The 15,916-nt window shown below is 49.1% G+C and overlaps 1 protein-coding gene across 1 annotated transcript in view; it reads left to right on the top strand.

Annotated features, from left to right (window-relative positions):
• Nucleotides 1-1,853: 1,853 nt before the first annotated feature.
• The window catches only part of Sel1l3 (SEL1L family member 3), a 106,457-nt gene continuing 92,394 nt past the window's right edge, over nt 1,854-15,916 (top strand). The window contains exons 1-2 of the mRNA XM_032915812.1: nt 1,854-2,114; nt 14,613-15,183. Of these exons, the coding sequence (XP_032771703.1) occupies nt 1,941-2,114; nt 14,613-15,183 (745 nt within the window). The 5' untranslated portion in view covers nt 1,854-1,940. The remainder of the gene's footprint in view (nt 2,115-14,612; nt 15,184-15,916) is intronic.

Raw genomic sequence — 15,916 nt, forward strand, 5'->3', positions numbered from 1 at the left:
GAAAATCAGGGGGAAAAATCTGTGGAGTATTTTTTTTTCTTTTGATGGAAAAAATACAGATGGGATCTGGGACAAAGCCACCCCATCTTTTGTTCCCTTGGACACTAAATGGAATAAATAGTTCCCTGCATCACAGAGGAGAATTTTAAGTGCTTTGTCTCTGTGGAAGTGGGACAGGCATCCTGGCAACATCTGTCAAACTTCCCAAGTGCTTTATTGTGCCTGCAGCTGGCTAGGCAGTCAAGCATCCTTCCTGTAAGCCAATGGTTCCGAAAGTGAGACCTCCCTGATTTTGTACTGTCACCCTGAAACTCACTCCCCAGGAGGCTTCTCAACACTATCCAGGGCTGACTGAGGCAGAACTCAGGGGCACCCAGCCATCTGTTTGGTTTGCTCTCCAGGTGCCTTTAACCAAACTAAGGTCTGAGAGCCTTCTAGCTGTGATTGGCCTACAACTCATAGGCAACCTAAGAAACTAAAAATGAGCGGGGAGTCCCAGCTCTCTGCTGATGTCCTCACTGTAGCCAGGTCCGTGAACCCCCACTGGCACGACTTGGACCACAGAAGTGACAACTCCTCAGGGAAAGGATTGTGCTCCATGACTTCCAATCTATTAATAGTTCCCAACCACACAAATCCACACCAATGCCAAAGGGACAAACTTTTCAAGATGGGTTAACTATCCTCACAGCAGTTTTCTCAGCAGCAAGACAGCCAAGGACTTCTCGGAACTACAGGGCAAAAACCCTGAATTTCTTGCCCTGTCCACGAGGCCCATCTCACCTGCGACTGGCTACAGAACCCAGGTCTACTAGCATCGGTCCCACCCTGCCTCCCCAAAGCCTAGGATGTGTCCTGATTTTCGAAAAGGCTGTTTGCGCACTTCAAGGGCCTCACCTCCTTTCATATGGGGCTTGGGTACGATTGTACTGGCCTAATTAATTCGTTTTCTTCACGTCCAAGTGGAAGCCACAGCTCAGGGATGCAAATCAAATACAAACCCGCTCTGGGCGCCAATACTCCGGACAATTAAAACAAAGAGCGCAGAGGCAGCAGTGGCTACACCGCACAAAACCCTGGGGAAACATCCAGAACGCGTCGCCAATCAGGCGGCAGGGTGGGGCACAGCCTGGGCTCTAAACGTGCAAGCAGGAAAGCGGCCCCAAGCCCTGCAGGTGGACAGGTGGAGGTTGGCAGGGGTCAAAATCCATCCCCAAGGATTAGAAACCAAGCTGCTGCAAGGCTCAACTCCAAGAAAGCACCCTCGGCCCCCGCCCTGCCGGAATGGCGCCCGGGCCACCACTACCCCTCCGCCCCCAAGCCACTAAACAAACCCCGCTGCCTAGTGCCGGGACGCGAAGTGGGAATGAGCGGCAAGCAGCAGGGTGGGCACCGGCTAGAGATAGGGAAGGGAGAGATGGAGAAGGGAGGGAGTTAGGGAGAAAGGACGTGGAGGAAACGGAGAAAGTGGGGAGTAGAGGGGGTTGGGGGGTGGGGGTGGGATCGCGGACTGCAAGGGCGCGGAAGGGGCGGAGGAGGGAACAGGAGAAAGAGATGGGGGCGGCCGAGAGCCCCACGGACCCGGGGGCGAACAGCGGCCGAGGGGCGGGACCACGCGGTCCCCACCTGTGTGGGCGCCCACAGCCCGGAGGGGTGGACGCCGTGGGTTCGGAGGGAGCGACCAGGGAGGCGGGCTGGGCAGGGAGGCCGAGGGAGGGAGGGGACGGGACTGCGAGCGGGGAGGAGCCGGCGCTCGGTTGGGGCTGCGGGGGGCGGCGGCGGGAGCGGCGGTGGCGGCGGCGGCGGCGGGTCCGGTGGCAGCGGCAGGTGGCCCCGCGCGTGGGCCGCCGGCCGGGGGGCGGAAGGAAGGTGGCGCCTCGGGCGGGGGCCGGTCCCTGCACCAGGTGACCTGTTCCGGCCGGGATCCGGGCGGCCTCGCCATGCAGTGGCGCGGCGCGGGGCTTTGGTGGCCACGGCGGCGACAGCAGCAGCAGCAGCAGCCCCCGCCGCCGGCTTTCGGTCCCCGGGCCGCAGCCATGGTCCCCCCGAGCGGCGGTGTCCCCCCGGGCCTCGGCGGCCGCCCTGTCAGCGCGCTGCTCTTTCTCTGCTACCTGGTGAGCGCCGGACCTTATTAGGGTCCTTCCTTCTGCGCGGGCCCTGGGGACAGGGTGGGGGTGGTCTGGGACCCCAATCGTAGGAGGTAGGGACCTCGCCGCGACTTTGTCTCTTTTCCTTGTCACTGCGCCCCGGGCGCTCCCAGCCCTTGGGATGAGTACCGGGTGCGTGGACCGGACTTGCCGGCTACTCTCGATAGAGTCCATTCCGCTTCCTCGCCGCCTCGCTGGAGACCAGGGCTTGGTTCCCCTAGAGTACCCTTCTTGTCCCCAGCAACGCTGGACCCTCCCTACCCTGCATTCTTTTCCCGCCCCTTGGAGTGTGGCTGTCCGGCCCTGTCCCCACCTGTCCTGGGCTTTTCTTTCACCTTCTTGAAGCTCCTTTCCTTCTTGTGCCCAACTTCTCCTTTTCCTGCCCCCCAACCCCGACCCTCCTTTGAGTTTGCATCGGGTCCTTCCGGCCCAGACGGTTCTGTGCCACCGCACCTCGCGTTTCCAGAGGCTCTTCAACTCCTTGGTCACTCCAGCCAAGTTGCGGGTGCCAGAAAGAAATCTACTTTGTACCACGCTTACCGCCAGAGTGGTGACTTTAGTTGCGTCTTGAACGTTGTCATTTCAGAGCTGCGTTTGGCTTATGCACATCAGTTCGCAATTTACACACTTCTTGCCTTCTGTTAGACTTACAAACTAGATGGCAGTAACCTATTTTAAATACCACAGAAATGAAGACCCTCAGAGTAAGGTGAGGAGATATTTCCCAGTTCTTTGGATGACTTGCTTTCTCCCATTTGTCCCTGAGTTCTAAGCAAATAGTAAATTTACAGAAGGCTACACCCTTGCTGCCCAGCCTACCTTATGTTCCAGGATCCTGCGATCGAGCTTAGGTTATCTCGCCATATATTACTGTAAATAAATGAAAAGGAAAATGCTGAATCATGAAACTGATGTAATAGGAAATTCACAGAATGCTAAAAAAACAAGCAATGTCATTGTCCTGAACCCCATTCATGTGGCGCTGCCAGTGTTCGGATCCCAGTCTTCTTCAAAGCTCATCTGCTGAGGGGATGCTGACAGGACTTGGAATTCGGGTTTGAAGAATTTTGTCACCTATGCAAGCTTGCTGTTGTTTCCAACGCTCTTTACTTGGCTTCCATTCCTTGAAGCAAGACAGTGTAAAAATGCAAATATTTACTGTGCCCCTCTCTCTACCTGTTGAACAATCTCTGCTTATACTTGCATTTTAGAATTAACAATACCATTTTTTTGTGGTTGGGTTTACTTTATATTTTCATAAGAAGATGTCAGGTAATGGGAATGATTTTTTTTTTGCCCAAGGGATGTTATTATTTAATATTTATGCCACAGGGTTACAGTACACAGACTCATAAATAAGGCTGCCGTGACAGATGACAGGGGTTTTGTTTAAACAGATGATCCTGTATACAGGGCACTGCTGGTTAGTGCAGCGCCAGGATTTATGTAGTTGAGCAGTCCATGAAATAGTTCCATTCAGATGATCTGGAAAGTTCCATGTGAGACTCTCAAGGCCTGGCTGGGGGAGGGGCATTTCTTGACAGCTGACAAAATCAGAGTAACAAGTGTAAAACCCTAAAGGCTAACGTGGCAGAGAAGGAAGCTCCATGCTCACCAAGGGGGACGGGGGGTTTGCAGGGACAGATCCAAGAGGGGAAACGATCCAAGAGTCAACAGGAGGGACCAAGGGAGGTGAGCGGTGAGGAGTGGATATGAGAAGATGAGGGAGGCACCTGTCAGGGTCCATGCTTGAGTGCCTCCTTCTGGAGGGTGTGCAGGGGTGGGGGGCAGCGTCTGATAGCAGGATATCAGACACTTGAATGAGCAAGAGCCACACATTGCTGACCTAGAGGGGTTTGCCCACCTAAGCTAAAGCTGGATTCCAGAGGCAGCCTCCATATTCTGTTCTGAGTGGCCAGCCATGTGTTGGTGACTGTGCTGCTCTGGTATGCTTTACCTGAGACACTTATGGAAGGTGGGGCTTCTAGACCTTGGAGACGCCTGGGGCGTGAACTCGGGGAAATGTATAAATCTGTCACGGGGCGGGGGACAATGAAGATGTGGTGTGTTATTGTATGGGTTCTCCTTGATGAAGGGGTGCTTCCTGGAGAATCTGACTGGTTGGGAGGGAGGTAGAGGCAGGCAGGTGGAGCAGAATGTCTAGACAGGAGCTGGTGGTGAAAGCCACTTCAGACCTTGAAAGCCGTAATAGCGGCCTCCACTGTGCTAAGTCACGTGTGGCCACTGCCCAGTATGAATTAATCTTAGTACTACCCTATGTGAGAGAGTGGCTCTTGTGATCTCCACTCAGATGAGAGAGGAGTCTCACAGAGGTTAAGCAAGCTGTTGCAGGCCACACAGACAGGCTGAGGTGAAGCCCACATCAACCTCCTTCCCGAGACCCATGCTAGCTCAATTGTCTTCTGGAGTTTGCTTCTGATAGACCATCCCCCCTTACACAAACGTCCTGTGCATTAGCCGAGCTCCAGCAATTGCCAGCTGCCGTGCAAGTGTCCAGGATGTGAGGTCATGTCTACAGTAACCTAAGATGGACGGGCCACGGAATAGAAGCAGGATGTTAAAGAGGAAGACAAACGGAAAGAAAAGTAAATCCAGAAACTGTTTACCATTGGTAAGGGTGAGGTAAAAACTCAGGTGCAGCCTTTGAGCTGCCTTGTGTCCCAAGTAGATGGTGACCGGACAATGGGTGCTACAATGCCAACTTGCTCATGACTTGGTGGTTCATTCCCATTTTCTGTCAGCCTGCTCACAAAGACTGGGATGCAGGTAGCTTTCTGTGCATGCCCTTCTGGAGGAGTCTGTCCCCTGGAGTCAGGGTTCTGAGGAAGGGCACCTCCCTTCTTCATTGGCTTCGACAAAGTAACCTTCAGTATCAGCCCACAGGAGTTCTGTCCCTGTAGCTAGGATATTGCCAGAGCATGAATAATTGTGACCAGGCCTGAAAGATAGGCCGAGAAGCCATGCCAGGCAGATTGCTGAAAGATGATTCCTGGTCCCAGTGACTGCCAGAAAATCCTGAGGTCACCAAAGGTCAAGATGAAGAGAGCCTCCAGAGAGAGTAAGGGCCTCTGAAGCAAACGGTTGGATTGCTTCTGCTGAAGTCGCTGCTGCTGAGAAAGCTCCTCACACAGGACTCACCCTGCACCACAGAGCCTCCTGCTGTGTTCTGACACCATTGGGCTTCCCTTCCTCTCCTTGCCTGGCTAGAACTGCCCCTAGTCCTGCCCTTGACATTGGAGCTTCTGGAAGGCAATTCTGCCAACTGAACTCTTGTCTCCAATGAGTAATTTTTTTTTCCTTAAGTGAGAAAATAAATCTCACCATAGGCAATATGGATGTCAGCTGGATAGCTGAAGTATTCAGAGCGGACATTTGAGCTTGTTAGACAACTAGGGACAAAGAAATAAGAGGACATTAGCAACTTAGATATATAGAGAGATCGTTAGCCGACAGCGACTGTGATAGAGTTCTTGTACCGGAAGCCCTGTTAAGTGCGCACATCCCATCCATTATCATCCAGGATTATTCATTATCCTTTCACAATATCAGCACAGGATGTAAAAAGTTCTTTAAAAAAAAATGTTAAAGACCCTCAGTTACTCAGCTTGTGGAACTGTGATTGTGGATATTTGGAATTCAGAGGTGATCTCCAAATGTCCTGTTTGTCACTGACATCCCTGTTCGTCCTGACCGTTGCTCTGGACTCTCCCACGCTGTGGTCCCCACCTTTTGTCTCCAGCTTTCGCTGCCTGCCAAGAGTGCAGGAGCAATAGGAACTGTGGTAGAGAAGAAATAAAGGACCCAAGCAATTCTCCCAGATGATGGATAGGCTGGAGCAAACCATAAATAGTCCAAAGTGAATTTAGTTACTCTTTCTATTGGCTTGTCCTGTCCCTCAGAGGGAGGATCTGAGGGAAGAGGTTGAGGAATTGCTGACAGGGTTGTGCCTTGGCAGCTCCTGCCTTCTGTCTTCACCCGGAGAATGGCTTACTCATGCTGGAGTGTATACCCAGGCCCATGTGTCTCTGTGTGACATACTGTCTCTTCCCTGAAAAATGTGGAACAGATTGACCAGAGGGGGTCTTGGTCCTTCCCGTTAAAAGATGAGATGCTGGTGTCTCCAGGTCTCCTTGCCTTAAAACAAAGAGTGGAGACAGGAAAGCGGGCTGAGAATACTGTTCGGGGGTGCTTCTGGAAGACAAGAGAGACTGCGCTAGAAAGTGGGATGGGGAGGTAGGCTGCACCTGCCACAGTGCCCAGCACATAGTAGGCCTCCAATCTACTTTATTTAGAAACCAAACCAACCCTCATTCGTCCTTATAGGGTGTAAGCTAGAGTGAAAGTGCATGCTAACTAGTATTGAGGGTCTCTGACACAAGCAGAAATATTGATCACTGTTGGGATGGTGAGTCTCTGGTCGGCTCTGACTGGGAAGGGGCCGAGCTTGATGGGAAATGTCTCCCCTGACGTATCTTGATGGTGAAGGCTACGTTGACATCATCGTCCGGTCTGCATAATTGCATGCTTTGTGGCCATCAAGGGGAGTTTTGCTTATTTACTCAGCAGAAATGGAACAAAATGGGACCTTTAAGCCAATGCTTTTTTGACCGTGGAAAGTTTGATCCAGCCAGTTTGGAGAGAGAGTACTCTGGAGCCAGAGTCTTAGGTGATGGATGGAGTAGCCGGCAGGAGAAAAACAGCCGTGGTTATTGTTTGCGTATCTGACCTGCTCCCACACACTGGTAAGTGTAAATGAACTTCCCGTGGAGAGAGTGAATGATTTTAGATTCTCCAACCCCTGCCCATTCCTTCAATACTCAGTGGACCATGTAGAGAAGAAAGCTGGTCTCCCAGCTCTGTGGAACAGGGCTATTCAAACAGACTCACTCCTCATTGATTTGTTTAAAGGAACCAAATGCACTCATCCTAAAAGAAGTTTAGGCCATGTGGATAGTTTTGCTTTGTTGCTGTTGTTTTGTTTTTTAAAAATCCGGAAGCTCTATGGGCTCATCTGTCCTTGATGCCCAGGCTGAGTCAATGAGTTAAGGTTTCTAACTTGGGTTCTTCTATTATGAACACACATTCATAATAGAACCGATCTATTCCATTTTCTAAAAATATTACAGTACTCAATTACAAAGGCAAAACAGTTTATGTTTTGTGACTGCGCATGACATTCTTAAATTTGACTTTGATTGGGGCTCCCTTCTGCCGGAACCAGTCATCTGAGGGCTCCGGAGTCTTTCCCTGGCCCCGAGTGAACAGAGCGATTCTTTAGTTTATGGAGTGGAACATTGATATGGTCGCTTAAACAGCATGATATGAAAGGGACCAGAATTTCCCCTTCCCACCCTGAATGCCTAGCTTAGAGCTGCAGTGCATTTGAGATTTGTGTGTTTTTGTTGGTGGTAGTGGTCCCTCCCCAACCCCCCACATTATCTCAGAAGCCGAGAATACAAGTTCAGAGATGTGGCACTGCCATGATCAACAAGAATGAACCTGTCAGATGAATCAGAATCCAGCAGGGTGGGGGGCATGAGTGGGAAGTTTTTTAATAATAATAATTTTTAAAATGTTTTAAAAGTTTCTAGAGGCATGGAGAAATTTCAGGATGTAGGCTGGTCATCTGAAAGATCAGGAGGGAGGAAAAAGCTGGGAGAAGTCTATCCCAACTGGTCCAATTGGTGCCACCTTCTAAGGTCTTAGCTCAAGGCTTGTTCCTTGGCCTGGCAATGCTGATGGAAAGAGAGAGCCAGGGAGGCTTCGTGGGGAGTAGGCTGGTGGTCATCCTTTATGGGAGAAGTTGGAACAGTAAGGACAGACAGTGCACTCTCAAGTTTGGATCAGCTGTTTGGGTTTCTAGGTACCTTTGAGGGCTGTGAGGCAGGAGATTGACCAAACACCTGGTGGCTCCTCTTACCTAATGCTTTATTTTTTTTCCAAGGGACATACTAAATCCCACCATATACCAAGGTCTCTTTCAGAATCTGGAGATGTGACAGGGTATAGGCTCTGGCCTTGGAGTTTCTAGACCTAGGGAAGTGCGGGCAGCCCTTTTAGTCTATGTTAATGCAACCTGGCACAAGAAAATACCTATGACGCCTGGACCCGTGTCACACCCGAAGCTGGAACTCTTCAAGTTAATTGCCTTATTTTCCTGGCAGGAAACAGCTGACAACCACACACATGGCCTGAGCCAGGAAATCAGCTTTGGCTTAATCAATATTTAGAGTGTGATGTGTTACTAATCGGTGTTGGTTTTGTACATAGCAGAGGTAGCTGCAGCTCATGGTGTAGCAGCTGCCCTCTGGGCCTGCTCCCTCCTGGGAGAAGCCAGCTTGCTTCGTTGTGGATGTGTCCCAAAGACTAGAGATCCTAAGGGCTGCTCAAAGACCTTAGGCCAATGCTCTGCAACCACACGTGGGGTGATTTTAGGACCAGTGTATCCCTATTACATTACAGAGATGCCACCCTCTTCCTGCAGTCCTGTTTACGCTGCAGCCACCACGGGACTTCTCCTACTTCTCAAATGAGCTGCCTCGCTGCCCAGCCTAGCATCAGGTTCTCATCCAGTTTGAATCTTTACTAAAAGAAACAATAGCAGGATGTCAACACCTACCACTCGGGTGCCTTAGGGAACACAGCCAGGCCCCTATCAGGTCACTGTTCCTGTGTCTTTCATCCCGTGTCTCCCACAGCAACCCCATACAGAGCTCAGCTTCTATCACTCTGTGTTTCAGAACTCCACCTAGAAAAAAGCTTGATGTTGTTGAACAGTGATTGGCAAACTATGGGCCAGCCCAGACAGTGTGCCTGTTTGCGGACAGAAGTTGTTCTGAACCTCCTTCAGTCATATGTAATCCTGTTGACTGTTTTCCCACCACAAAGGAGTGCAAGTGGCCAGAGGTACCCAAGATGAGTCAGACTTCACATCCCATGGCTTCTAAATCCTGGAGTTCAACCAATCAAGGATCAAAAATATTGAACGAACGATTGCATCTGTACTGGACATGGGCAGGTGCTTCCTCATTATTTTTTCTGGAACAGCATAATATAACAGCTATACACAGAACATTTATGTGATGTAAGTCACCTAGAGATCATTTACAATATATAGGAAGAGGGTCAGAAAGATGACTTGACCAGTAAAATGCTTGCCTTATAAACACAAAGCACCCAGAACACATGTTAAAAAAAAAAAAAGTTGAGCATCGAGCAGACATAGTAGCACACACCTTTAATTCCAGTACTCAGGAGGCAGAGGTAGACAGATCTCTGAGTTCACCACGCATTTGAAGCTAGCCAGAGCAACATACTTAGACATTATTTCAAAAAACAGATGACCAAATAAAACCAGATGAATGTGATGGTGTTTATTTTTATCGCCAGTCCTGGAGAAGTGGAGGCAGGGGGATCCCTGGGACTGTCTGTCTGAGCTTATTTGGTACGTTTCAAACCAATGAAAGACCCTGTCTCAAAACCTCAAAACAACACCACTCTCTGAACAAAACACCTAAACAAACAAAGAAAATTAGGGTGGTGGTACTTGTGACACAACAGCAAACGTCATCCTCTAGCCATCATATGTGCATGCACACACATGTGCTCCCGTTACACACACAGTTCTACACAGTTACCCTGTACTGTGTAAGGCACCTGAGCGTCCACAGACGTTAGTATTGTTTGGGGATCCAGAAACCAATGCCTTTCAGAGACGGAGAGATGAGTGCTTTCTTACCATTTAGCCTTAAGAAAAAGAACAAGTTCAATGACCTCAAATCTCGAATAGCACGATCCCTAGACAGTTCGAGCCACGTCTGTAATTTTACATTCAGTAGTTGCCACATTGAAAAAGTAAACAAGAACAGGTATGATTCATTTTAATACATTTCACTTAATCTGAAGTATCCAAATATTATCATTTTGACGTGCAATCAATGTAAAAACCATTAATAAGATACTTCGCAGCCTTTTGTTAAATAACAAAGCTTTGAGATTCAGGGTATGTTTTACACTTCCAGCATGACACAAGTGTCTGCTTTGCCTCCTGACTATCACACTGGAGAACATATGTGTTGAATCTGCATTCTCTTCGTTTGCTTTTGCTGACTCTCAGGGCTTAGAACCAGAGGAAAATACAATAATCTTCATACAAGTATCCAGGCATTTTCTTTTGAAACGGAATTTGGAAGCAAGGCCCCGGAGAGGTGCGGGGTGAGGTGTGACTCCACCTCCGTCAGCCACAATGTGACGAGTGTAACGCGCTGGGCAAACTGTGGCACTCTGCCCTTATTAATGCAGAAAAGTGTGACGGGCGCATTTTCAAGCAATCAGATGTAAAATAATGAACAGGCTTATTAAGAACCACACTTCGCAGGGGAATCAAATGGCTTTCCCCCTGCATTTCTGTTCAAAAGAGAGCTCTCTCCTTTTAGCATTGAAAATGTGCTGGGGAAAAAATAATAAAATAAAAGCAAGAAAACTGGGCCTGGGTGAGTCTTTCAGAAGGTATGGAAAGAATGGGAACCAGTGTCATTCTCCGGAAGAGAACATTGCTGTGGTACGCGCTGTACCAAGGTGGGCTCTGGACTCTGGGTTTGCCTGGCCTTGAGAAGTGAAAGGTTCTTGCATGGATTCCTACGGGCAAGCATCTGGGGCATCACCCAAGCATAAGATATGCTGGCCAACTGTCTGCTGGCTTTGGGGAAATTATGTTTGAGTGTTGAATGAATGCATTCCTCCTGTGGACCAACACTGGGGTCATCTATTTGTGCAAAAGGAAGATGCAGCCCAGAGTTCCCAGGCAGCCATGAATCTGTCTAGCCATGATGTGCTTTGGGGTGGGCACTGTGTCAGTGGTGGGTGTGTGAAGGTGAAGAAAAAGAGTCTGGCTCCTGGGTCAGCTCTGCTAGCCCATCGGTGGGGAGACATGACCGATGCAGATGCTTGCTGTTTCCTCGTCTGCAAAGTGAAGAAGAGGGCCAGCCATTACTGATGGTTCCTGCTCCTTCCAACTATAAGATTATTCGTAATGTGTGTTTCCTCCCTGTAATTTAGTGGTATGAATGAGAGCAGAAAGCAATTAATCCTCTTCCAGAGGGGTGGACAGTTGGAGCTGTTCTCACCCCTTACAGATTTCTTTCCCCTGGTTGCCCATGCTGCATGTAAAGGAAGAGTCAGCCCTACCACTCCCTTTTTGCCATTTGTGGAAACTGACACTTTCCTCTCTTAGGATGGTTGCTCTCCACTCTGAATATTCATGTGGTCTAGAATGCAAACTATGATGATATAGCCACACATATCTGCTCCCTACACTGTCTTCTGGCCACCTCGTCCTTCCACGTTCCACGGCGACAACTAATCCTATGTGTATTCAAGTGATTTTGTTTTTAAACGGAACGGCGCATGCATGCATGTGCTCGTGTGTGCATGTGTGTGCATGTATGCATGCATGCACGTGTGTGCTTTGCAACCCAGTATGGTATTTATGAACCCTCTCAAAAAATGGCAAGAATAACAAAAGTTAAAAACCCAAAACAGCCTTCGGAGACAGTCCCGTCGTCTGTATATAAAGATGTCGAGTCGTTGTGTGGATGTAGAGTACTCTGGAACCGGAAGTACTTCATTTACGTAAGCAGTGGACACGTACACATTTTATCTTCCACTGTGACAGACAGTGCTGACACGGGAAGCCTGTACTTACCCCCTTTCCCGCAGATCAGACATTTGTAGGATAAGATCCTACAGGTGGGATGCTGGGCCAGGCAATGACTGCATTTCCTCTTGGGTAGGTGTTGCCTGATTGCCTTGCAGAAACGACCAGCAGAGTACATGTGCCTCCCCACGCAGCAGCCGGCAGAACCTGAAATCTAACCTTGATCTTGAGAGTCTAGTAGGTTGAAAATGCCATCTCTGTGTGGCTTTAATCTGCTTTTCTGTCCACGTGAGTGGAGCCATCCTCATCACTGAGTTATGAGTAGCTCATATTTCTGTTGAACAGTTCCCCTAACCCTCGTGCATTCAATCCAGAAGAAAACACCGCCCCCTTCACAGAAACCTGCAGAGGGAGTGCTCCAGCTCTGTCTGGCACTCGCCGTTCCCAGAGCCAAACTCACTCTTCCTTTGTCTTCGTCTCAGGTTCTCTTGCCTGCTTGCGTCTCTGCCGTTGTTCTAGTCTCTGGCCAGCCATACATGTTGCTTTCTCCTCAACGTTCGGATTCTTTGCTTCTTTCCCCGATTTGATTTTGCTGTTCCTATTACGTTCAGCCTCTCCCTTGCATCGTCCCCTGGAGAACATCTTCCACCCTACAAAGCCCAAATGGAATCCTCCTAAGCCCGATCTAGACCACCCACTCCATTGTGCTTGAGTTGGTGATCTGGATTAGGCTTGATTACCATTTGATTGGCACACTGGACATGTTCGCTTTGCTCTTTTTTTTTTTTTTTTTTAAAACAACTATTGACAGGTTTGTTTCCCTGATACAAGACGTCAATTCTCATCCACCTTTGCTCCTACGTGGCTCTAAACTACAATGAAAAAGTGAAGAAGAACCCCCTTCTCTTTCTTTGTAAGACCAGAGTAGCTTTAAAGGTCTACAAAAAAATATTTGTTTTGTTGTGTGTGTGTGTGTGTGTGTGTGTGTGTGTGTGTGTGTCGACGTGGGTTCCAGGATTGATCTCCGGTCGTCAGGCAGAAAGTGCCTCTACCCAGTAAGCAATCCTGCCTCCCCTTTCTCACTTTGGAAACAAGGTCTCACTCTGTGCCCATGTCTGGTTTGGAGTTCATCATGTAGAACAAGTCGGTCTCGAACTTGGCAAAATCTTGCTGTTTTCTGCCTCTGGAGTGGTGGGATTGGAGACATTCGTAATCGAAGCTGGCAGGTGAAATGACCTCTGCTGTGAGACAGTCTTCATTTACACAGCTGACTGTTTTGAAGGGTGGGGTTCAGTAGGGTTACATAAGCTCACATTGTGCACAGCTGCCACTGTTCTCATCACCGGACGAAACTCTCACATCAGCCACTCATCCCCTACACACACACACACGCACACACACACACACACACACACACACACACACACACACACACACACACACACACCCCTTGTTGATTCCTCCTTTATTTTGTCTCCATGAGTCTGACTCCTCCACCTTCTCCTGTAAGTGCCCCATACAGCGCTTCCTGCTTCGTGCTTGGCTTCTTTCATTTAGCTTATCTTTAAGGTCCACCCATTTTATAGAATCGCAGAGTCCCATGCCACTGTAGTGTGCATAAACCACCCTGTTCTTCTCGTCACTGATGGACACGAGAGCTGCTTTCAGCTATCTCAGACAGTGTGGCCGTGAATATCAGCATCTATTTCCTCAAGTTCTTGCTTTCAACCTTTTGGGCTATGTTTGGAAGAAGAATCATGGAATCAGACCACATGGTTCTTACATTTTTTAATTTAAAAACAGAAGTGGCTTGAATCTTTACCGTAAAGGCTCTATCATTTTACCCTGCCACCTTCAGTGCACAAGGATTACAGTTTCTCCGAGGGCTCACCCATGCTTGCCTTCTAGGCTTTTTTTTTTTTCTTCCTTTTGTTTCTTTTCTTTCAATCATAGCCATCGAAATGGGTGTGAAGTGGTCACAGTGACCTTGCTCTGGACACCTGAATCACAAAGTCATGGTCAAGAAGGGCTCAGCTGGTCATAGTTCATTACCTCAGGCTAACAGCACTGCCTAGATTTTTGTAACCAAGCTCCTCAGATGTCTGGAAAGAAATGCACAGAGTGAGAGGACTTGAAGAAACGACCAACTGGGCACACTGCTAACATCTTCCTTGGCACCTGTCCCATCATGCATGGTGAAAGAGCAGGACCGGGCAGCTGTGGTCCAAGCTCCTGTGTGGAGCAGCAGAGACCTCCTGCTGGGCCATTTGCAGGCTAGGAGGCTTGTGGGCTTGCCCTGGCTTCACTCTTACAGGAGATAAATACGCCAGACTGGCCTTCTTTTTATGTTCCCTGGTGATGCCCTTTCAACTTCTCTCCAGCCCTTTGATTGGCAGTGTCTGGCCACCATTTGAAGTAGTTTGTCCATGTCTGAAGCCAGCTTGCCTCTTTCATTTTAAGACAGGTTCCTTTCCCTGTTATTTTTGCCGGGGACCAGCCTCATCCTTTGGAAGCCAGCTCTGGAATGATTGGCACATAGCTTTGAAAGCCACATTTTGATCAGCAGATGTTCCTGAGCCTAGGGAGAGACTTCGGCATGGCCCAGTCTTCATTTGTGTGAGCTGGTTTTTCTCCAGTCTAATGGTCGTGCGTTTGACATCTCTTACTGTCTGCATTCATTGCCTTTACATAGATCTGTAGCTTTTAATGCCAAGAAAATAGCAGTTTGTGCATGCGTTAATAGGATGATGTTTTTAAACATTGTGTGTTACCCTTTCGCTCCTTTTCAGAACTTTGTGCCATCTTTGGGCAGGCAGACTTCCCTGACGACATCGGTGCTGCCCAGAACAGAACAGAGCACAACGTACACAGACTTTATTTATTTTACTGCCTTTGAAGGGAGCGTGCGCAATGTCTCCGAAGTCTCTGTGGAGTATTTATGCTCTCAGCCTTGTGTTGTCAATTTGGAAGCGGTTGTGTCATCTGAGTTCAGAAGTAGCATTCCTGTGTACAAAAAGAGGTGGAGAAATGAGAAGCATCTTCACACCAGCCGGACACAGATAGTACACGTGAAGTTTCCGAGCATTATGGTGTACAGGGATGACTACCTGATCAGACACCCCATCTCGGTGTCCCCAGTGATTCTCCGAGCCTGGATCACGCACTGGCACAGTGGCGGGGGCTTGAACGTGCGAGGGGAGGAGAATTTGCTGCACGCAGTAGCCAAGAATTACACCCTGCTGCAGACGGTCCCGCCTTTTGAACGGCCTTTCAAAGATCATCAGGTGTGCCTGGAGTGGAACATGGACTATCTCTGGAGTCTCTGGGCCAATAGGATCCCACAGTGTCCTCTGGAAAGTGGTAGGTCACTGCCTCACGGCACAGCACGTTCTTGTGTGTGGAGATTGCCGGATGTCATCGCATGACAGCAGGTGCAAGGTCCTTCTGTAAATTACGTGTGTGTGTGTGTGTGTGTGTGTGTGTGTGTGTGTGTGTGTCCCGTTGACATCAGAGCACAATTTGCATGAGTCATTCCTTTCTTCCTGTCAGTCTGAGGGATAGAACTCAGGTCAGGCTTCACCGAAAGCACCTTTACCCACTGAGCTGCCGTGCTGGGCCCAGGAGCAAATTCTTAAGTTAGCATCAGGAAGACAAGGGAAACGGAGAGGTCTATTGTGTCTGTCATTTTAGATTTGGAAACAAAAAGGAGCGAAATAAAAAAAAAATGAAAGAAAAGAGGAAGATTAAGGGAGAATAGTGAGAAAGATGAAAGACACAAAGGAATCAAGGGGCTGTGGAGGGAACCTCCGAGAGAGCTTAAGAGCTGCTTAGAAACAATAAAGCCTCTGAAGGGGCATGGCTCCCCAGCAAGAGGGAGGCTGTGCCTCAGGGCAGTAACTTGTGGCTGGGGCCTACCGGCTCTGCTGCTTCTGAGTGTGAAGCCAGCCTAGCCTCTGTTTCCTTAATCTTTAAAACAGGCTAACGGATCCTTCCCTCAGAACAAAGTAGTGAATACCCAACGAGCTGCAGTTGCCTCACAGGTCATCAGCCCTCAGCCCAAGCTTCCACACTGATGGGAGAGTCTAAATTCTGC

The sequence above is a fragment of the Rattus rattus genome, chromosome 11 (genome assembly GCF_011064425.1).
Source record: "Rattus rattus isolate New Zealand chromosome 11, Rrattus_CSIRO_v1, whole genome shotgun sequence".
Classification (NCBI taxonomy): Eukaryota; Metazoa; Chordata; class Mammalia; order Rodentia; family Muridae; genus Rattus; species Rattus rattus.